The sequence below is a fragment of the Lichenostomus cassidix genome, chromosome 3, assembly GCF_008360975.1.
Source record: "Lichenostomus cassidix isolate B80296 chromosome 3, HeHo_3.0, whole genome shotgun sequence".
Classification (NCBI taxonomy): Eukaryota; Metazoa; Chordata; class Aves; order Passeriformes; family Meliphagidae; genus Lichenostomus; species Lichenostomus cassidix.
In genome coordinates, this window is record NC_139483.1 from 51165558 (window position 1) to 51189638 (window position 24081).

Below are 24081 nucleotides of genomic sequence, written 5' to 3' on the forward strand. Positions count from 1 at the left end.
AAAAGATAAATATCTTAAATATATTTTATTCATATTATTACCACCTTCATTTCCTGGTTTTCACTTGTATCTGCCCATCTCAGTTATTGTAAATTAATAGCTGAGAACAGCTTCAACTTCTTAGTGGATTCTTAAAAATAAACGATTTCTTGTACTAGCATTCATAAGAGGAATGGACAGTCTAAAGAGAATTCTGGAGAGTTTCTCCACAACTTTGTATGAAGATGCTGTGCAGCCAAGTGATGTTTGCTTATCCTTATTAAGCAACAGCATACACAAACTGAGACACATGATGGTGTGTATGCCCCTGTCTGCACAGCTATGTGACTGTCAGAAATTATGTCTGAAAATCTGGCTTGTGCTAGAGGAAGTGTAAAAAAAATGAAGAAACATTTACCATGGTCTTAAGTCTTCAAGGGCTGTATAATTCCTATATATGCCTTTTGAATAAATATGCACACATGGACTGTCAAGGACTTACAAATGTAACCTTCCAAGAGAGTTTACTTACTTGCCTAAGCTAACATTTGCTGTTGAAAAGCAAGATGCTTCTCCACAGACAGAAGGAAAAAATATTCTAGAATATGCTGTACAAAAGCATCATTTTAATGGATCTGTCTGTCTGTAAACAAGTGATCTTGAACCACAGATTTTCCTCTTTCTAAAAAACAGCCACTTTTTCTTTTATTTTGTCATTATGATAACAAGAAATCATAAACATAGAAACACAGAAGCAGGTACTAAGTATCCTATTAGTAAAAACTCTGTACAGAAAATCAAACATAGTTTGATTGAACTGCACATTTTAAAAAAGTAGGATGCTGAAGAAACCTTCACATATCAATCTTGGGTAAGTTTGTCTCCCCCATCAGTGCAGGGCTTCTGAGGACGATCCTTTTTCCGTACTTTTGATTTTGGTGCTGCCAAGAAACAGGAAAGGAGAAGAATCATCAGACATGAATTACAGTAATTCCAGTGCCAACATTCTTTTAAATTACGTTGGGATCAAAATGGATGCATTAATGTAAAACCTACCATTGGGATTTTCTTGTCTGTAGAAAGCTTTTAGCAATTCCACTGCTTCTTCAGCACGATAGCCAGAAGAGCACTGTTCAAATTAGAATGATGTTAGCAAGCACATCTGAGAATAACATATGCCATGCTTCACAATAATGTCTTGAGTACAGAATAATTTTAAATAACTGTGCCGTCAACTTAGGGGTAAAAACATTTCCTTTAGGTTTAATACCTAATACATTTTAAAAATACTATGTTGAGGTTTAGTAGAGTACATAATTTCCCTAATAATTTAAAGTTAGGCAAAACAAACTTTCTTAGCAAATTATGTAAAATTTTTATGCAATCTACAATTTCTTTCTTAATAACATGTTTCCAACCTCACATACTCCTCATGCACTTGGAAACGTAAGAGACATACACTTAGGTTTTGTAGATGAGATTCCTGACAGAAAACACTCATCCACATATCTATTCTTTATTTCTAACAGTCACATTTCAGATATTTTTGGTCCTTCTACAGTACTTTTCTAGGCCACGAACACTAAGGGCAAAGCATTTAAATGTCACTCACACTAAATAATTCTCCACTCACACTAGAAAATAATTAATTACTCCTATACATCCCACTGCAGTTGCCTACAGAAACAAAGGATGCATAGTATCAAGAGCCTTCTCCTTTCTGTCTTCTGAACATATAAAAAAATTAAGTACCACATACCAGTGTTAGCAAATGAACACTCTTCCAGTACTGCCTATACCAATTAATTGAGATGTTAGTCTCACTGACACCCTGACAGAAAGATGTCTAATATGTTTACACTGGAGTGCCAAACAGTATTGTCTTGCTGACTGAAATTCTTTGAGCCTTGAGCCTTCAGTGCTTATTTACAATGCTGAAAGACATTACTTGTTTTTTATATTCATTAAATCATTAATGTGAAGTGTGGAAGAGAACTCCAGGAACCCTAATCAGTATGATTGTAAAAGGCAGGATCATGTAGAACTCTGTATAATGTAATAAATAAAAGGCTATAAATACTCTCTACATGAATGTATGTGTACATAGGTATAGCAGTATCAGGCTGTAAAGCACCTAGATTTTTATACATTCTACTTCCACTGAATGCTTGTCCAACCTTTCTCACACGACAAAGATGCCTCAATCACCCGACACTGTTCTGTCTTTCAGCATCCCCACTGTTCAGAAAGTCTCCTGATACCTAAACTGAATTTCCTCTGCTACTTTTGCAGTTCAGATTTATTTTGGGATTTGAGCTACATGAAACAAGCCTAAGCTAATACATTTTACCTCATAAACACAAGACTGAAAGCAAAAATACAGTCATTTCCAGTGGCTCAGCTAAAACCCATTAATTTTGTAAGTTGCTGTTATTTGATCTTTATTGATTATGTGTTTGTACATTCTGCAGTTTAAAATAATTTTCCCTCATCTCTTCCTGCAGCATATACTTACTGTTCTAAGTATTACACACATTTTAGATATATTTAATTCTTACCTTGTTCCCCAAGCATAATTCTTTCCCTCCCACTTCGATACATCCTTTTAAATAATTTAAGACTGTCATCGGGCTTTCCCTAAATTTCCTTTTCTTTTAGGACCTAATTTTTTTTTACATTATTTTCTTATTAAGCCAAGTTTACTTGACTTTGATCATCTTCCATCTGTGTCCTCTTACAGTGATGCATAACATTCTCAAAGCCTGGTAACGAAGCCAGGCACAGAACCCTAGCTGGAAAACAAAGGGAAACATTTTACAGCTTACTTCGAATGGGTCTCCTGAGTCCACCATATCATCAGATGAGATGCTCAAAACTGAGCCACAGCCTCCAAATCGCTCATTTCGACAGCCATATACGACCCGTGGAATTTATGGGAGTGAGTCAAGGTATTAAGTGAAAAACAAGCAGGAAGTACAGAAGTCTGATTTAGGCAGTCATTAAATTTTGTAAAATGTACTTGTACTTTTCAAACAAAATTAGTTTGAGCTACAATCCTCCCTCATAAAATCAGAACTTTTGAATTATATGAGATGTGTGGCTGAAGATGCACATCCAGCCTTCCTCAGAAAAGGAGAAGAATGAATCCCAAAGCAGGGGCATACATGGTTTAATGACTGATACAACATTCAAAACTAAACACTGAACTGCACTTAGCTCATTTTACATACTAACAGGTAACTCTGAAATGCATTTTTCATCTCTAAGAGAAGCAGTCATTTGTCCTAACTGCATGGTATCTCTTTCATCCTTGAGTCTCTCGCTATTCACCATGGAGGTGGGTGCAGACCCTCCAACCACCCCTCATGGCGTTGTTCCCTGACACTGTCAAGCCTTTCTTTGTGTGCTCACTGCCAAAAGAGTAATGGTTTGACACAGAGTTTCCCGGGGTGAGTAAGCAGGAAAGGATACTCATCAAGCGCAAGGCAGCTGCACACATGATACAGGGCTCTACAGTTACATACAACACCAGCTGGGGAAACACTTCCTTATAATTCCTGTTGTGTTGCTTGCACCAGTCAAGGACCTGGTCAATTGCCACCATTTCTGCATGCCGAGTAGCCTAGGAGATAAAAATAAGCATTTTCTTAAAAGTTTGCGTTTATTTGCTTTTATTATAGAAATAATGTAATGCTCTTTGCTGATTCAAGTTGCAAAAGAAATTTCATGCTGCCCAGACTGCAGAAGAAATACTCAGCCCAAGAAAGAACATATTCAACCTCAACCTCCTGTGTGCAGTACACAAGATCCACAAGTGCCATTTTTTTCTTCTACTCTTTCCTAGGCAGAGGAGCAGGCTCAGATGTTCTCCTTTCTCAGTCAGGCCACCACAGTGAGGCAAGACATGAAAGCTCTACTTGAGGTTTAAGGGACACACAAAGCCCACTGGCACAGCTGATGTAGCCCACAGTCCACTGTGCTTCCAAGTGCAAGAATACAGGCTGGATTACTTTCTCTGGAAATATTAATGAAGTGCTCCTCCCTGGTATCTCTTCCTCCCTCTGACAATGTTACTGTGCTCGAAGGGAATGAATATACTGTGAATATGCAATAATTTCAGTACGTTTCTGCAACTGCCTGGCATGCTTTGTACACACAACATTTTCACTTTGCCTCTGGTTTAATGCTGCCTGGGAATACATACATATACAGTAAATCCTTCAAGTAACAAGCAGGGATTGCAGCATTATGACTGGTTACAAAAAGGCAGAAGAATATTAATTTCTCTTTTTTTTTTTTAATCCAAGATACCTGAATGATTACTATCTCAGTACCTATGGCACAAAAACCTGAACAGAAGTGTTGACTTTAACTGCAGAGAGAACAAAACAATCAGTGATGTCCCAGTACTGCTCTGAAATGTCTGCAGCACTGTTAAGCCAATGAAATGTCACAGCAAAAATATCAGAAAGTACTAGATATGAAAGGACTCTTCAGTTAGAGCCTAATGCTTATTTGAATTAAGACTGTTAGTATTTTCTATCTATTCTGAAAAATAAGGATGCTTTATGCAGAGGCATTAGACTAAGACTTAATCAATCCAAATTATACTTGTACCTCTGCCTCACGTGTCTTTGTGTGACCCTAGATAACTTCCTCTCTAAATATGAACTTGGATTAATGTTTTAGCACTTTGAAGATCTGTGGTGATAACAGTGAGATGCTCTACAATACATGGCAAAGGACTCATAACTTACTGTTACGTTTAATACTGTTCAAAATTGTTTTAAAACTCCTAGAAAGGCCATGCAGCTGCTGCAGGTCATGACAGCTATACAAAAAAGATTACAGAACATTACTACACAGCAGTCTACCCAGATCTTAATACACACAGGTTTGGTCAACTCATGTCATGAAGACATGGCAACACCAAGACAAATTCGCCTCAGGGTAAGAAAGGATTATCCAAGTTACAGAACAGTCTCCATTTACAGACTAATTAGACTGTGGCTCTTAACTCATCAGATACAGTCATTAGTTTTCCAAGTTAAGATGACTACAGTAGAGGTTTTTAAAATAATCAAGAAAAATGAGGAAAAATCGCAGTTGTAACTGTGAATTATTATTTCTCATAACAAGTGAGTACTCAATGAAATTATCAGGCAGCAGATATAAAACAAACAAAAGGAAGTATTCTTTCACAAAGCACATATTTAAATTGTGCAACTCATTGCCACAGGATGCTCTGGAAGCCAAAAACATAAATGAGTTCAAAAAAGGTTTAGACAAATTCATGGAGGATATGTGCACAGACTTCTATCAGAAACAATAATCCAGATATAGTCCTGGACTCTGGAAGTCCCTAAGATTTTCACTTTCTAAAGTGGAAAGGATATGCAAAGGTAAGGTTTACAATACTCCCTTCTTGTTCCTTGAGCTGCCTCCTTACACTCCTGTTAAAAGTCCTTCTTAAAGAGAAGATATGAGGGGAAAACTGACCTTCTAGGTCTGTCTTAAGATTTTGTTTCATATTAAGCTATGACTAGATAGCCTTCTTTGACTTGCTGTGTGTAAATTAACATACAAGATGGATTATTTTGATTTTGAATCCCTGACTCAATTCATAAGCTTAACTTGCCAAATATTACACACTATTTTAAAGCCAAGAGAAGAAAAGCGGGTTAAAAGTAGCAAGAGAAAGTGAGAATTATTACAGAGTGGCAAATGGTGTACCAGGGAAACATCATTTGAAGCTGACTCAGTGGGGTAAAAGCCTTGACAGTGCCCTAAACTGTGGCAAATATTTCACACAGATATCATGACTGCTCTAAAAAGCTCACTTTCTAAATTTTAGACCATGAGTAACAAGTGAGAGTAAAGGGGGCCAAAGCTCAAAGTTCTGTATTATCTTGTGCCTTCACTACACAAACAATACATCATTTTCAATGACCACATACTGTGCCTACAAGACATGTGCCACAATGACCCAACAGGACAAAGGAAAAAAGAAAAAGGGGATGTCTCTGTGTATCAACCAAGGACCTAAGACAGAGAGCATTTTACTGGGAAGTGAATGATAGCATCACACATGGGAATAAAGATGCCAAAAAAACATTTCTAGCTGGGAAGGGTCACATATGCTGTAAGGGAGACAATTTACAGGTTAGTCTGAGGCAAGACTGTGAACAAGCAAGTGCAGGAGCTCCCAGAGGGAACACAGCACTGGCACAAGCTTGTGAATGAATCACCAGGCTGTCGAAAACCAATGTCTTACACAGACATTTGTTGCACTGTTGCCCAATGAAGATAAGTAATGTCATGTCTAACTATTTTGAAATGCTGATGCCATAGCCATGCTCCTAAAAAAATAAGATAACACAAACACAGCTGCATATAAACTCCCTTCTGCCAAAAGCCACTTCTCCCAGAAGAATGCAATTACCAATAATTTTGCAAATAACTTCCACAGAGTAAGCAGTAGTATCTCTGACATTAATGTGCTCTGCTGTGGACATGGTGGACAAAAGCAAAGTATGCAGGGTGAAAGGAGACAGCCTGAAAACACTGGAGAGCTTTTGGCAACTAAATCTTTTTGCCAAAATGAGCAGTTTAGGGACATAATAAAAGAGGTCATAAAGAAGACACTACCTGCTCCTAACTTCAGCCCATTGCATCACAGGATGCAGGGACCTGCTTAAGGAGAAGACAGAATTTATTTCACACAAGGCTCAGAGACAAGTTGATTCCTGACCAAAGGCAGTATTGCAGGGACTAACTGGATAAATGATTACTTTTTCAAAGCAGGAAGAAAGTTTTCAAGAAGTTAAAAAAGTCAGTATGTTATAAAGCTGCATTTTGGAGGTCAGAAAGCAAAGGCTAAAGGAAGAAATACAGAATGTCAGCCTTGCAAAATAAATGGCACAAAAAGTAAAAATACCTGGACAGAAAACACGTGAAAAAAGGAGATAACACTAGTACCACAACCTTGAGATGACGCTCAAATATAATGATAGTATTATTCCAAAAGAAAATTAATAATTTGCCTTTTCAATAAAAAATAATGCAGAGAATGTGGTCAAAAGGCTGAGTAAACACAAAAAAGCACAAATTACTGCATATGAGACAGAGAATTAGGCCTTTAAAATTAAAAATATTGCCAAGGGCAGGGAAGAGGGATGAAGAGCAAATCCACAAGTTGATATGTTGTTGCCATCAAAAAATGCTCAAGAATCCAAGAAAAAATGCATGGGGGTGCCATTCTGATAGCAAAGTTTTAACACATTAAGGCAGAGTATTGCATGACTGAAGCCTATCAGAGCTAACAGAGTCACTGTAATGAAAAACAGGAAGGGCAGGTGTCACACAATCCTGACACCTATAGACCCAGGGGGGTTTCAACAGAAAAACAGGCAAGATAACAAACTCTGAAGGTGGTATTGTAAGGACTAGTCCTTACAAAAGGCAAATGAAACAAAAAAAACCAGTAAGATTGCTGACACTAAATTAACCTAGTAACTTTCTTTGACAAATGTGTTTTCTAGGCAAGAGAAACACCAGTCTCTCTGGACATCTACAATGCATCTGGCACAGCACAACCTGTGAAATTATTGTGAGTGGGGAAAACAGCCTAGTGCAAGAAATGTAAGGTGAGCAAGAAAAGAAGAGACACTGCATTGACAGGGGAAATATTTGTCCAGAGGAAACTAATTAGCAGAGACATGCAAAGATCATTTTGCTTAAATATTTTCAGTTGTGTCACTGGCATTAACTGGAAAAACACCTACAGAAAACACCTAATGATGTCTTTTGTATGATGAAAGACATCATGACAAGTGACAGGGTCAGAATGTCACTCAAGAGGTGGATGGCCTTCCAGATGGGAGTAAAAAAACTTTCAAAATAACAAATGAAGGATAACAAAACAGCATAGAAGACCAAGGAAGCTCCAGAAAAGATGGATGGACTTTCTTCCACAGGGAATGTGAAGTATTACTGTTATCAAACAAAGCACAAGTCCACCTGGAATAAAGTACAGAGTTCTGGTGAAGTGAATTCAAGAAAGAATAATCAAAGCTGGAATGGCTATAAAAAAGAATTATTATAATGAACACGGAAAGCAAGCCTGTCTTCTGAGAGGAAATTAAACAGCTGGCTTGGGAAAAACAAAAGCCAAAAAGGAACACTACTTTAAATACATCCAAGTGATGTAAAAAAATGGATGATGCTGGCACAAGAACAGGGAGATATAAACAGAACATAAAACTTTGAAACTAGAAACCAGACATTTTTTAGCCGACTGAGGAATGATTTTCTGGAGAAGTCCTTCACTGTAAGGTAGGACAAGAAATTAAGTTTTAAAACAGACCTTGACATTTATGATGTCTGCTGGAACTGCCTCAATGGTTCAAGAGGGTTGTTTGTTCCCGAGGATGGTCCCTAAATAATGCCAGAAGTCATTAGGAAAAAACTGAAAACAATTTCCTGCATTCACATTTCATAACAAGTACTTATTTCAAGCTTACATTTTCTTTTAGACTATGTGGAGCAATTAAGTATCTGATAAAAAATTTAGAAGCACTAAGTACCCAGCATTTCCAATCACTATAATATAAACATTTATGAAAATGAAGGCACAAAAGAACTGAAACTTGAGCTAAACAGCAATTCAAAAAAGCCTGGCTTTCAAATATATTAACAGATTACTGTTTCCAAAATCCAGCTGAATTTTTTAAAATCAGACTACTTGCACTTTAATATGTAACTTCACACAGCCCTGCCACTAAAAATGCCTGAAAGCTTCCCTGATATTTTTAAGTTAATTTTGATTTTGTTACTGGTCTCTCTTGTTATTGGTCAGTTATGTTCTGACTGTTTATTAACATGTGATTTTTACACAATATTAGTATCTCTGGCATGATTTTCCCAAGAAGTGTCTGCTTCTCCACAGTGTTTACAATGATGTAACATGAGATACCTGACTTCTCTGTCATCTGGCTTTTTCAGAGCTGCATTAGAATCCTCTTAATACATTATCGATTGTCCTGCAGAACAAATTAGTATGATGATTCATCTTTACTCTTACATTTTTGAGCTTAAAAGATTAATTCTCACTTTTTATTATGTTTTCAGATTTGAGACATCTAGTATAAATTACAGCCAGATCCTGCAATCAGATTAATTTGTACAAAACCCCTGCTGGCATTAATGGATCTCTCAGCCTCAGATCTTGTATCTAATTTATTGGTTAAAGTTGCAACGGGCTAAAATTTATGGGCAACATATTTTTGTTTACTAACAATGCGGCCTATGGACAGAACTTCAGGAAAGGCTGCACAGGTCACTCTTTGCTCGCTCTTAACTGCCAGGTGACTCCAAGAGAGCACGTTTGAGACACAGCACAGGGACAAGCGCGGGGCAGGGCAGGGCAGGGCAGGGGGCAAAGCCACGGTGTCCCCGGGCAGACCTCAACTCACGTTCTTCGTCTCGTTGACCTCGTTCCTGCCCCTGCCTATGACCTCGCCGTTGTAGACCAGCAGGCAGCCCACGGGAACCTCGCCTTTCTGCAGCGCCTCTCTAGCCTGCGGGACAGACAGACAGACGGACGGACAGACGGACTCACCACGCGCGGCACGGGACAGCCCTGCGGCACCGGGAGGCGCGGACAGGCTGCCGCTGCCCCCTTTCCCCGTCCCTCCCCGCTGCCCCCAGGGGCCCCGGGGCTCCCCTCGGCTTCCCGCGGCACAGCGAGCCCCGGCCCGCACTGACCACGTCGAGCGCCTGGTCCATCCAGGCCAGCACGGCCGCCTCGCCCCCCTCGGCCATGCCGGGCCCGGGCGCTGTTTCCGGGGCACCGCGGGCGGTGCCGCCGCCGCCTCCGCCCCTTCCGCCGCCGCGGGGACCCGAGGGGCGGCCGGGCCGGGCCGCGCCGGGCGGGCAGGATGCTCCGGTCGCTCTGGAGTTTCCTTAAGCGGCACAAGAAGAAGTGCCTCGTCCTCGGCACCTTCCTTGGCGGTGAGTGCCCGGCGGAGGGGCGGGGGCGATACTACGGGAGGACGCGGCGCCGGCCGCGGGGCCTCCCCGCAGAGCTCTCCCGGCTCCCGTGCGGGGGCCCCTCGGAGCTGGGCCGGGCCCGACGAGCCCCCCGTGGGCAGGCGGGACCCCGCTGGCTGGAAAGGCGCTGTGCCCCGGGCCGCGGCCGCTGCGGCCGGCTGGTGACACCGGAACGCTGCCGCTGTCCGCCGCCCGCAGAGCGCGGGTGCCTGCAGGACTTTCCCCCGAGACAGGGAGGGGAATCTGCGTCTCGTTTCTTTAGCCGTAAAAGACGGGGACTTGGGTTGCCCAGGTGCTCTCACGGTGGGTGATCGCGTTGCTTTAAAACATCGTTCAAGCGCGCAAAGCGTGGGTGACACGTGTTGTTTTTAGGATGGAGTCTGAAAACCTCCACTTTTACGTGTGGCTTGTGCGTTGAGGAGAATTGTCAAATCTCACATAATCGGTTAGGCTGGAAAAGAGATCATCGAGTCCAACCTATGACCGAACACCACGTTGTCAACTAGACCATGGCACTAAGTGCCACATCCAGAGTCTCCTTAAACACCTCCAGGGACAGTGACTCCACCACCTCCCTGGGCAGCCTGTTCCAATGTCTAATCACTCTTTTTGTGGAGAAATTCCTCCTAATGTCCAACTTGAAAACTCCCCTAGCACACATTAAGACTATATGTTCTTGTCCTGTCACTTGTTGTCTGGAGGAGAGGCCGAGCCCCACCTGGCTACAACCTCCTTTCAGGTATTTGTAGGGAGTGATAAGGTTCCCCCTGAGCCTCCTTTTCTCCAGGCTAAACACCCCCAGCTCCCTCAGCCAGGCACTCTTTATAGGACATGTGCTCCCGACCCTTCAACAGCTTCGTTGCCCTTCTCTGGACAAACATAGATTAGTTGCAGACACAAAACTTTGCAGTAGTTTTTGCATAGGATTTGCATTAATTATTCAAGCGCTTCTTTCTCCCTTAAGGCTCTTGTCTAACCTGTGGGGTGATTATGGTCTAGTAAGCTCCACTTTTCCTTGGAGTTATTGTAGGGTTGTTTTTAGTTGAAACTGTATTTAAAAGAGCACACTGGATCAATCTGTTTAATGATAAAGTGCATAGCTTTGCAGCTGGAGATTAGACACTCCTCAAAAAGCACAGCCGTGTCTCTGCACACTCAGTTATCAGATGTATTTACATCTGATGTAAATGACACAGAACTGGAACTTGCCTGGACAGTTGAATGTTCTGAGGGCTACAGGGCTTTTGTAGTCTGTTTTGTCATATGTACAGGTGAGGTCCCCCGTGAAGGTGAGTTGTATTTACTTCTGGCTTGCCTTGGTTCCTGTGTTGTCTGCATTCTTTCATCATTAATTCCTTTGCGTTTTTCCGAAGAGTGCCAATTAATCCATGATAATAGGTTGGGTGATGTTACTGCAGTACTTGTCAGACTGCTCCTCCTGTTCACCCCCTCCCCTGCAGGTTTTGTGGCTCTGTGAGTGCAGCACGCTGTCATGTTTACCACCACACTTGCAGCCCACCATGTTAAGGAAGCAGATTTACTTTAATACACCAGGCTGTCACCTGGAGGATGTTCCCCCTCCCCTTCAACTGTCTGGGTGAGAGTGGTGGGTGGACAAATGGGAGTAGTAAAAAATCACTCATCCTAGTTTCATCAAGTAAACATGGATCAGTTCCCAAGTGGGAAAGCAGGTATCTGGGAGCTTATGGCTCTAGTAGTCCTTGTAGCTCAAAATGTTAAATTCCTCTTGTATAAACAGCCTTCTGCCAGCTTGCAAACCAAGCTAACATAACTGAATTTGCAGGTTTTTCCTTATAATTGGTGCTGTTTATATACAGCTCGGTGTCACTTTCACTAAAATGCTACTGACTGGATGAATTGCACTTAAAATAGTAATCATTGACTACAATAAATTCATTTAAAGAATTACCAAACCAAAAAAACCCTTAGATGCTTTTCCCTAACAAGCATTTCAACTTCTGACTAAAAATATTAAACTATGCTGTCATTTTCTGCAGCAAGGATCAATTATCTGTTTCTTCAGGCCATGTAGTATTTGAGGACTCTATAGAGAATTGCTTTTTTTGTATTTGAGACTGAAGTAAATCAGGACTTCCACAAGCAGGATGCCACCAGTGGCAACTTTGCACCATGGTATTTTAAGGCAGCCAGGGAGATGGAGTGGTTGACTGCAGGGTGCTGCTTTATAATTTTCAGCAGCTGAATCTTGAGTGCTTTGGACATCTGCATAGTTATGGATCAGACCTTAAAATAACTCCACAAGCTATGGTAATGCCACCACCAGTGAATCAGAATTCTAAGATCTGTGGTGGAATTCCCAGAAAATACTGCCAGGTACAGTACTGAAAGTTAGAATGCAACTTTACACGTTGCTTTTTCTTGAAGACAGAATATTTGGAAGTGGCTAAGTGATTTAAGAAAAGCATCCAAATCTGCTGATTCAATAGCAGAGCCTGGAATCTACATCTCTCTGGTGTTTTTTTAAGAGTTGCAGTTGCATTTTCCAGGAAGGAGGGTATAATAAGGAAAATGGGACATCACAAGATTGATTGATTTTAAGTCTTTAACTGGCACATGGTCAGAGATTAATGTGAATGTTTAATGATCCATTAGACAGTACAGAAGAGTTTCTACGTTATTACTGATATTTTACATGTACATTATTACAGTGTTGTATCAGCGTTATGTTACTGAAGAATTACTGCACTAAAATCAGAGTTGGTTGGTAGCTTCTCCTCTGTTTACAGAGGTAGATTCCATGTGTGGTATCGGTGGCTGTCATTCTTTGTGTAATTTCTCTCAATCCCAACACTACAACAGATTTTACTGCTTATGAAGATACAAATCTCACAAAATAAGAGCTCAGACTGAGGGGAAAAAAAGACAAAAATATGTGTAACTTCCCCTTAACCATAGAGGAGGGATGGGAAGGCCTCAACTGAGCAAAGACCCTGTGCAAACTCTTTCTTCAGAACTTGTTACTTTAACAATATAAAATACATTGCATATCTCTTAAAGCAAGCAAAATCTAGCGGGATCAAACCCACTAGAAATATGTCAAGTAGAGAGAGAGCATGACGGAGCCACAAGAACATATTTAGGTTCATGTGTTCTTACTGGATAGTTTGGCTAAAGTAGTTTTTATCTTTGTGCTCAGCATTTAAGGTAGGTTTCAGTGAATATTATAAAATGATTCACCATTCAAATTCTGTTGGTGTAGTGGAAGAACAAGCTCAGGGTGTGTCTGCAATGTATGGTTCTGATTTCAGTGGTGAATTAATTATTGCTGAATTTCATCTGTTGCAACCTTTGCCTTGCAGGAAGAGCATTTCTGTTCAGAAATCTCTCTGCTTAGCAGAGAAAGTTGGCTTGGTGTGTGGGTAAGCACAGGGGCATTAAATACATTCTGGTGTGACTCAGTGTTGCCAAGAGAATAAGCCTTTCGTTTTAAAGCATGTTTTAAAAATGGCTTTTAACCATAATGGGACAATTCTATGTCACTTGGTGCATGGCTTGCCTGAACATAAGGACAAACCACAGTTCATGGAGCTGTCCATGTCCTGGAAGGGTGCAGGCTGCTGTGTGTCAGGACAATTTCTATATTAAAAATTCTTAAAAATGTAAAGTTCCCTCTTTTTTTTTTTTCTGAAGTAAGTATAGCAGTGAGGGCAAAGGTTACTTAGGGTTGTAAAAGAGATTTCCTGAAAACTTGGTGCCTCCTAATTACCTATCCCACTCTTGTGCTCACTCTTCCATTCCACCTGTGAAGAAAGGAAAGGGCTGAGGGACAGGGAAGCCATAACTTCCAGGATGTGAGAAATATCCTACCTCTTGGAGGCTACTAGCATGAACATGTAAGAGCCTGCAGACTTTGTAAATTACGTGAATTCCTTACACTTAGATGGGAAGAGAATGCTACAGCCAAAGAGAGATACAGAGACGAATTAAAGCACATTTATCTCAAATCAAAGTGTTGCTTCCACAGGATATGGGTGCTGTAGAACCATGGGTGCTCCCTAGCTGGCAACTAAAGCACCACAGAGCCTCTCACTCACACACACACCCTCCCTGCTGGGTGAGGGAGGGAATCAAGCCTGACCAATGCCCAGCAGTCCCTGAGCAGTGCTGTCCCCTCCCCCTGTTCGTGTCCCCCCCCAGTTTTACTGCTGAGCATGACATCCTATGATATGTCATGTCCCTTGAACCTTTTGGGATCAGCTGTCCTGGCTGTCTCCCCTCCCAGCTCCTTGTGCCCCCCAGCCTCCCTGCTGGTAGGGCAGCGTGATAGGCAGAAAAGGCCTTGACTCTATGTAAGCCCTGCTCAGGAATTACAAATATCTCTCTATTACCAACGCTGTTCCCAGCTACTATGAAGAAAATTTACTCTATCCCAGCCAAATCCAGCACAGACAGCCAGTACAAATGTAAATACATTTCACTTTCTAGATCAATTTTAAAACAGTATGAATTGTAGTTTGAGATCCTTATTAAGGTTCCTGTACTCAAAGGATCTGACATCAGATATGGATCTGACATAAGATGATGTTGTTTTTATCACTCATCTGTTTCTGAACCCTCCATATCAGATGTGTTGGGACTATAGTTATTTGTATAGTTTACATTCTGGTGAAAATAGAAAAAGGTTTACATAGGAATTTTCTCATGCGCAGTCTTACTATTTCTGAATTTTCTACATTTCTTTTTTTTTTATATGAACCATAAGGGAGAGAGTCAGTATGAAGTTCCATCTATACAGCACTTTAGCTAATTAGACATGAGTAAAATCTTGATGTTGCAGCTTTTTGCAGACTTTCTATCCCATACTGAGAGGTAAAACTGAGTTATTATTAGTTATTGTAAAAGGCTGCTATTCACTTTGCATGGTTATAACAACAGGGTCTTCTAAAATGTCAGCTTAGTTTTTTACAGGTTTGTTAGCTGACTTGACATTATGGTAGTTTCTGGATGTGGCTTTCTCCGGTCCTTCTTCCAGCTGCATGCAATGATGTTTTTGTGTGATGCGTTCATTCTGGACTTCTTAGAAGTCTTCATTATTGTCAAGTCTTCTGAGTTAATGTGATGTATTAATATAGATACACATGGCTGTTCTAAAGTAAAATGCAAGCCCACATGCAAACCAACTCCCAGGTTGGCAGCTCCATGAAATGTCCCATAAGCCAGAGACTTGCAGAGGCTCCACTGCTGTTTTCTGGAACGACTGCAGTGGGCAGAAGTTCATTGTCGCAACTGAGGCTTGAATTTCACAAGTGAAGTGCTGTGTCCTCCGGGCAATTTAGGGCTGCCTCCAGGCCATGCAGTCGGTAACAGAGATAGTCTGCTGCTGACAACCAGACCTCAAGCTTGTTAGGTGGTTTTGCTTAACGTGGGTGGGTGGTGCAACTTTTACCTTAGTTAACTTCTAATGCATTCCAAAGAAGAGAATAATCCTGGATTAAGCAATATCTGTTAGCAGTGGGCCAAAGTTATAGCTTAGTTCAGGGAAGGGAGGGAGAAATGAGACATAGTAGCTGGTGTTGCATTGTTTTAAACAAGTGAGTTTTTTTGGAGCCTCCTTGTTAAACCTGGGTGACTGCTGCTCCAACTTAGTACCCTCACAGGGCACAGCAGCTCTTAGTACAGAGGAGGCACAAAGCCTTAACAATCGAGTGTTAAGCTATTAGCTGTCTCAGTCTCAAAGCTGCTGCTCCACTACATCACTCCAGGGCATGCACATGATTCTTCTTGAACTGTTTGCATGTCTGCCTATGTCCTGTCTACATTCAGGAAGGGTCTTTTTCTATGGTTTTACTGACACAAAACCTAGAGTTAGAAGGATTTATTTTGGGGTGCAGGGAAAGTGAACAAAAGTAGTTATTTGGACAAATGACTGTATGTTAATGTAATGTGAAAAGTGTGGTGGAGTAAAATAATTGGGAAAATCTTGTGTTCAAGAATTGATCACTAATGCTAAGAAAATTGTTTCTATTTCAGTATGTTAGCTGAAAAAAATCAGTAACCTGACAGTTGTATTCTAAATAGATATTCTTAGGACAAATTGATAACTTTTTAGGGAAAATAATCTTGATGATGAAGTCTTGTTTTTGGTTAACAATTTAATAGTCAAGTCGCTTTTTTTTTTTTTTATTTGGGAGTGGGCCCAGAATATTAAAATTTGCATCTAATGGAGTGAATATTCCATACGGCAAATGGTCAGTCTGCCTAAAGGCTGAAGTGAGAGACTTAGCCATTGCTCCTGTTTTTTTGGAGGGGGGCAGGAAATGGAAGTGACTGTGGTGGTGGTTCCAGACTGGTCTGGCTTGTAGTTACCTATGAGAAAACATAATGCCAATATGAATAGCCAGATTTTTTGTGAACATTGAAACACAAAGTTGAAAAGCCTTTTCAAACACTGGGGGGGGAATATATTTTGGAAGGTTTTAATAACCTAAAAATGTAGCTGAATTCAAAATCTTGGAAAGTTTGGGTTTGTTTATGGGGTTTGTTTTGGTTTTGGTTGGGGTTTTTTTGTTTTTTTGGTTTTTTTTTGTAGATTTGGTTTATAAAATTAGTTTTGAAACTATCAGCTTTGAGCAACTGTTAAATGCCTCATTTCTTCAAATATTGGCTTCTAAATGTGAAAATTGAGCATTGAAGAAAACTGTGTGTTTATGACTTTAGAAAGTACTTTGAGGAAAAAAAAAGTATTTGATTTGTTATACAGATTTCTTCTGTGTGGTGTTATTGAGCTGATGGATTTGGAGCTGATTCTCTGTAGAGGAGTTTCAGTAATTAGAGTATTAGTCTGCACAGACAGAAGATTATTAACTTGTACAATTGTATTTTCTTGCATGGGTTTATTCCTCCCTTATCTCTGTAACCCCTGAGGACCAAAGGAAGTGTTGATCTATAACATTTTTCTCATATGTGATCTTTAATATCTGAGTTTTATCTCTAACTTCTGCTAATTTTAGAAATATATATTTTTTTAAAATTAAGTTTTCATCCATCTCTAGATGTATGCATTTCTGTTTCTCTATTCTTTGTTTTTGTTACCCTACATTGTTTCTCTTTTGTTTCAGTCTCTTCAGTACTAGTTGTTCACATTGCAATAGTACCAAAAGTGTCTTCTGTGAATGGCAAGATACCTCTTCTCAGGATAGTTTCTTCTACTGATTCAAGTCATTAGCCTTGACATTTTAATTAATTTTGAAAACATTCTTTCTGAGTATTGCTTTGTCAATAATTATTAGAATACTCAAGATCCCCATATCCAAAAAATCCCCCTCTATGCCCCCATATGCTTTAAAATCAAAGAAGGGGGTTAAGGGACCTTTCTCATTTTTTAAAAGCACCTTCTAATATGGATATTTCTCTGTAGGAGTCTATTTACTGGGAAAATATGGGCAGAAGAAAATCAGAGAAATCCAAGAACGAGAGGCAGCTGAGTACATTGCCCAAGCACGAAGGCAATACCATTTTGAAAGTAATCAGAGGACGTGCAATATGACAGGTAAGATAAGGAAATAGCTACTGTTCTTTACAGAGGGAATTACTTGGGCATTTATGCTACATATTGTCGGGATGGAAGAGGAATGAGAAATGTAGGTGAATTCAAAATCCTAATTAAATACTGGTGCATAAATAGAGTTGTTTTGCATAATAAAGAGAGTCTGAAGAGCAGGGGATTGAAGGGATTTTAGGAGACATCTGAACCCTTATCCATCAATAAACATACAAGTATACATGCAGGTTACAGTTTTTTTGTCACTTCAGAACCCTTTTGCCTTAAACTGCATGTAGTATTGAGGTGTGAAACAGCATTCAGATTCAAACAATGCTGAATTTACAGCAAGATTATTTTATTCACTATAGCACATTGTTAATAAGCTACGTGAAGAACTTGGTGGGTAATTTTTATTTACAAAGAAGAACCACATCAGCCCATCAGTTTCCTACACAGGTAAAAGGTACCTGGATAGCTGGGGAGCAAAAAGTGAGCTCAGGATAGGTTTATGACGGCTTTTTTTTGTTGTTGTTGATGTTGACAGGTTTTGGTTTCTTTTTCTCTTTTAATAACAGTACTGTCAATGCTTCCAACATTGAAGGATGCCTTAATGCATCAGTTAAACTCTGAGAGTCTCACATCTCTCCTTAAAAATAGGTAAGACTGTTTTAATTGTGTTAAACTCCACTTGCTTTGATGACAAGTTTTTTTCAAATTATGTAATGTAGAGAGCATGCAGAATTTTTGTTCAGTGTCCCATTGGGTCATTAAAGTATTTTGAAATCACTATGTAAATACTTTGTTATGTTAGATGTATTTTGATAGGTATGGCTGCCATTTTCCAAAACTTACAGGAAATAATACTTCCTTTAAGGTACTGCAGTGAGAGCTATGTTTTTTGTTGAAATGGTTATAAGATAGGTAAATAAAACTACTTGGAGGATGTGGTCCTCTTAAACAGGGCAGAGTATTTCGTGTGAGTTGTTGAGGTTGTGTTTGTAAAAATTTTTATCTAATCTTACCAAGTTCAAACATGAGTAGTAGTGGAAGGTATCCAAGATGAGATTGCAAATGCATGTAAGTGATAAGTAATTTTTTTTAATTTTATTTTTGAAGTAGAACAAATAGTGACATGTCATACATTAAAAGAAACACTTCCCTGTCAGAAAACACCTTAGAATTCCTTACAACTGCAAGAACAAATAGCCTATTTTTAAATACATGAAGTGCATAATAGCATACCTGAAACGTAAATTGCTTGGCATATGGCATAGAGTAAAAGTGTTATGTAGGCAGCTAACACAGGATTTCTGACTCACTCTGGACTGTATTTCTAGTTTACCTCCTACTGGTTTATTTATACAGCTATAACTTCAGCTGTCCAGCTTTTAATAGGTTACCTGTTCAGTGACTGGTTTTTTCAGTCTGAAAACTTCCACAACAGAGCAGTCTGGTTTACAGGGGGAATTGCAGCCTGAATGATGTTTTTATAATAATCTATCTGAGAATTTGCAACTGTTATTGAATATTATTTACCCCAAACAAGAAACTGGAAAAAGTTAATTTTAATGGAATAAATGTATTTATCATAATAGAAGTCTTATTCAATGAAAAAATTAAACTGAATGAACAAAAGAGCTTGTGGATCACCAGATATGTCATCTGGACTGTGCAGCAAATAGACTGCAACAGTTTGTAATCCTTTGCTCGTTGGTGAATACATATAATGCTTTAGTTTGTTCTCTGTAGCATTCTTTTATCAAAATATACCTGCTGCCTCTAATTTGTTTGACCACTTGAAACAGTCTATTGGTGCATTGGATGCACCTCTGAATTCCAACAATACCAGTGAAAATAGAGATTAGACTTTTTTTTGTTGTTATTGGTATGCACTTAATGAAAACAAATATTTTTTTAAATGCTTGTTACAGGCAACATTCTGTAAGCATGGATGACCATTTAGAGCGTATCTTACAGTGGAATTTGTGTATTAATACTTCTTATTTTGACTTACACTGAGGAAGTTTTAACTAGATGCTTGAAAGTTTTGAACTGAAACGTAGGGAAGGGGCTGTGAAGGCACAGAAAATTGAATCAGCCGTCAAGGCTCACTCCACTTTGAAGTGATTCTTTGAAGAAGCTCTGCTATGCCTGGAGGTATAGATTTCTTTGCTTTCCACTTCCATTTGAGAAGATCAATCAAACAGCTCCTGACCTTTGAGTGCTGTTGTGTTTGAATATTCCAAAGAGCAGATGTGGAGATTTACCTTTCTTAATGTCCCTGAAGATGTATTATTTTTCTCATATGATCTGTGTTGTGGATTAACATGTTACAGATCTATGTTACCATATGTTACAGATCATATTATGGCTTAGATAACCTCCTTTAACTTAAAATCCATTCACTTCCTTAAATTTGCAGTGGCCAATTTTACACTGGGGGTCTAAGGAGGCTGAAGTCTTCAAACTTCCAGGGTAACTTTTGAAGAGGTAACAGCACCCAAGACCACAGATGTTCTTGCTCGGTCTGTCCTCTTTTTAAAGCCAAGTGATTGAATAAGATGAGGTACCTTAATAAACTAGGTTACTGTAAAGTTAATTTGAACTCTTCACCCTAAATATTTAAGTGTTAATTCTGATCCTAAGAAATTACCAAATGTTTCCCTAAGCGACTTTTACAATATATGTATCTTCCACAATAGACAAACAGTAGCCATTCTTTACTGACAGTGCTTAACAGGTGAGAATGGCTGGTGAACATTTCGGATGGTTAGCTTGCTCTTAGTCCTGCTACTGCTGCTGTATTGCTAAGATTACCTCTGGATAATGGTTACAAATATGCAATGTACTTTAGGCAGTTCAGGTGTATCTATGCAATCTACAGTCTTGCTTTGTTGACTGCAGAATATAAACTTTTAGGAATTGGTCAGGTCAAAAAAGTGAACACACCTCTACAAAAGAAATGAGATCAATATATATTGGTGTGGGTGGTGCAAGACTTCTTTTCCACAGATGGTCATGATCTCTTTGGTTTTTAATGATCAAATGTGAATTTGAACACACATTGGACAATGGTAACTTGCAGGAAAGCAGGATGTAGAAATTCGGATCTTGCATTTATTGCATGCAGGAAGTCCTGCAGTCCTGAGTCTACATTAAATATGTAGAATCAAGGCCCCAGAAAAGATCACTTTATACCATCAGTGGCTTTTTCTGACTGCATAGTGTGGTAACTCAGAACTGGTGATGTGTGTAATTTACATCACGAAATGCTACATTTATACATTAAAGTTTGAATATCTTTTCCGTGCCATTGTAGTGTGTTGTTTATATACTGCTTTCTTGAATGAAGCCTTTTTTGAAAGAGATACAGACCTGAATATGATTTGAATAATTATGGTAGCTAAATGAGCTCTCCTTAGAGCACTGCTGTGTCATTTAACTTACCTGTTAATTTCCAACTAAAATATAATTCTTAATATTTCCATTTATTTTTCCCACAGGCCAGCAAACAAGTTAGAAATATGGGAGGATTTAAAGATAATAAGTAAGTGGAAATGAAAGATTACATCTGCATAATTATTTAGTGTAGATTTAAAATGTCTTTCACACCATTTAAAACAAACTACACTGGGTTGTTTCAGTAAATATGAAGACAGTGTAATACACTATATGGCAAACCTCCTCCCTGCCCCTGCTTCTCATGAGCTGCAAAGGCTTCTCATGAAGGAACTTTTCTTAGCCCATGGAAAGCTAGAAGCTCAGAGATCAAGGTGAAGAATTTTATTTGCCCTCCTGCTACTCTATTCAGTAAAACTTCATGAGACCTTTCTGTGCCATCACTATAAAATCAAACTAGTTTCAAAAATTCTATGCTGGATGTAATGAAAATTCAATCAGAAATGTAGGCCAGCCCTTACAGGGCAAACAGTTCCCTCTTTTTGAGCCTATTGGAGGGAACCACTATAGCAGTGGGCATGAAGCCTTTGGATCATCTTGTTTATTGGCTGATGGAAGCAGTGGAAGGAAAGAAAAATAGTAAACTCAGATAATTATGCAGTGAAATACTACTGTTATGTCTTTACTTCCTTTTGGGTTTTTCTCTGTTTCGGAACAGCTTTACAGATCCTACTTTTGATCTGGCTCCTTTCTTCCTGTCTCTGTAATCTATTAATGATGCTTCTTCTACACACTCTCACTGCCTACTGGCTGGTAGCTGATGCTCATTTTAATTTTCCTTCTTTAGATTGTAGCTGCTTCTCTCTTAGATAATGTTTTCGACAAGCTGCAGTTGTGTCCTCTGGGTCTGAATTGCATAATGAGGTCTAACAAAGACTCTCTATTTCCTGGCCTAATGAAGAAGGATGATATGACACTAAATATTTTCCTTCTGGAACAACTTGTGTAATTTTTATTTTTCTCAAAGTAATCTGTGCAATGTGCAAAATGATATTAATATAGGACTTTAAATTAGACCCTTTAGGTGTAGATGCAGCACATTAGACTCATGACCATCTTGGGTACGTGCTGTGAAAACGTGTTACGACAACCAGAGAGAAATGTGACTGCATAGTTAAAAGTCATCAGCACTTCTGAGTCTTGGAGAGCACTCTCTCCCTTTGAGTCATCCTTATTTCCTTGACTTTGCAGTTACTTTGTTTTGTCTTCCCAAGGTTTCACACGCAGCATTGTAGCTGTGTACAGCACCTGCATGCTCGTGGTTCTCTTGCGAGTCCAGTTAAATATCATCGGCGGCTACATCTACCTGGACAACGCCGCGCTCTGCAAGAACGGCACAGTAAGTGTCTTGCTTTCGTTCAGAGGGACGACTTGTACTTCCTTGGAAGGGAAAGGATTATTTGGTGACATAAAAAGGGCATAGCTTAGGAGTATTGGAATAAAACCAAGGGTCCTTACAAGAGTGGGATATGTAGAAGCATTACAGGCAGTACAATATATTAATGTCCTTTAATAGCCTCTAAATTTGGATGGTGTGCTGGTACTGTTGCTTACCTGAATACTAGCAATATTGGAGCATGTCTTTTGTCGGCATTTGTCTTGCTTAAAGAAGGCTGGTTTCTATCTAAACACTAACAGGAAACTATTTCTTTGCTTTAATTTTTTGTGAAATGGTAATATTGTGTGAATGATCCAAGGTATTTATGTATGTATGTATGTATGTATATAAAGGTGTATAAATTATTAGGGCTTCCTAGTGCATACATTAATTCCTCCAGCTAAATTTTTCAGGGATTAAAGAAGAAAAATGTTGTCTTTGAAATTTTGACTATTAGGTTTAACTCCAGAAGGCCATCTACCTAAATGTGTGTTGGTGGGGACAAGCAAGATAGAAGACCTTGTTTTTGTTGATAAGAGTATATCACTGCTCCATAAAAACAGATCAATCCCACAGTAAGCAAGTACCCATTGTAGAAAGTGGGACCTGCAAATTGCTGGATGGCTCATCTAAAAATAATGGATACAAGCTGATTAGTTCTCATCTGCTCCCCTGTGATAGCTCCTGCTGAGAGTCAAAGAATAGCACGTCAAGGCAGGACAGAGAAAAGCTTTCATTAGGGAGGCCAGAGTTGATTGAAGTAGTGCTTCATTTTGTAAAATCTGAAAAAGCTTTTTTAGCAGGGCAAGGTGAGTTTAGACTAGAAACCTATTTTCTTTCTGTTAGTTTTTCAAAAGAGAAGTTGGTTGACAGGACCAACTCTGAGGCATTCCATTGGGGCAAACTGGAATCTTGTCTTGGTTTCTGAAAGCTTCTTTTCTGTCAGATAAGCTTTTGTTAGGTTTCAGCATTAATAACTTACTCCACTAGATTTAATTTCTGCATTGGGGGAGGGTCTAGTTTCACCTGCAATGCAGGTTTTTAAGAGACTTTTCTTTATGTGAATAAAAAGTGAAAGATTTTTCTGCGCCACTAAAGATGGAAGAGAGATCTGTATAGGTTTGAAGAAAAGAATGCCAGAGGACTTACAACAGATCCAGGGGTTGATGGACAAGAAGAGTCAGTACAAAGTTGAAGAGGGTGGGGGAATCCATCTGCTGAACAGTATTACAGAGATTAAGGAAATTGGTTGCAACCAGTTTGAAATTATTTTTGCATTGTTCTCTACTGTTGACATGTTACAGAACTGGTTTTTTTTCCCCACAGACACCACTAGCTCCCCCTGAAGTTCAGCAGCAATATTTATCAAGCATTCAGCACCTTTTAGGAGATGGTATGGTGTTTATTATGAGTTGACTACATTATAAAACTCTAATTTTTTCTAGACTTGAAGAAATCATTAGAATAATTTTGACTTTCTTCCTTCTAGGACTGACTGAGTTAATAACTATCGTTAAACAAGCTGTGCATAAAGTTTTTGGAAGGTAAGAGCCTTTATTTCTGTGTGGTTAGCTTTTAAGTTTTGTTGTGATGACTGTTCCCAAAACAAAGAGTTTTATTGGAATGGGGGGAAAAGGGGGGAAAGATGGCATATTGACTTTATCAAAACAATGTTTCTATTGTAGCAGGC

General features: G+C 39.4%; 2 protein-coding genes across 3 annotated transcripts in view; one reads left to right on the plus strand and one right to left on the minus strand.

The window, feature by feature from the left end:
* On the minus strand, positions 1–9878 carry ADAT2 (adenosine deaminase tRNA specific 2). Its single transcript, XM_085055732.1, has 6 exons — positions 9745–9878; positions 9453–9557; positions 3451–3601; positions 2805–2911; positions 1036–1108; positions 1–920 (listed from the first exon to the last, which is right to left on the minus strand). The coding sequence occupies exons 1-6, from the start codon at positions 9799–9801 to the stop codon at positions 841–843; spliced, it is 573 nt and encodes a 190-aa protein (XP_084911858.1). The 5' UTR covers positions 9802–9878; the 3' UTR covers positions 1–840.
* PEX3 (peroxisomal biogenesis factor 3) overlaps positions 9862–24081 on the plus strand; it is an 18421-nt gene continuing 4201 nt past the window's right edge. For both annotated transcript variants that reach the window (XM_085055730.1, XM_085055731.1), the window contains exons 1-7: positions 9862–9990; positions 17429–17560; positions 18130–18211; positions 21058–21101; positions 22228–22352; positions 23718–23784; positions 23881–23935. In XM_085055730.1, the coding sequence (XP_084911856.1) occupies positions 9918–9990; positions 17429–17560; positions 18130–18211; positions 21058–21101; positions 22228–22352; positions 23718–23784; positions 23881–23935 (578 nt within the window). In that variant the 5' untranslated portion in view covers positions 9862–9917. The remainder of the gene's footprint in view (positions 9991–17428; positions 17561–18129; positions 18212–21057; positions 21102–22227; positions 22353–23717; positions 23785–23880; positions 23936–24081) is intronic.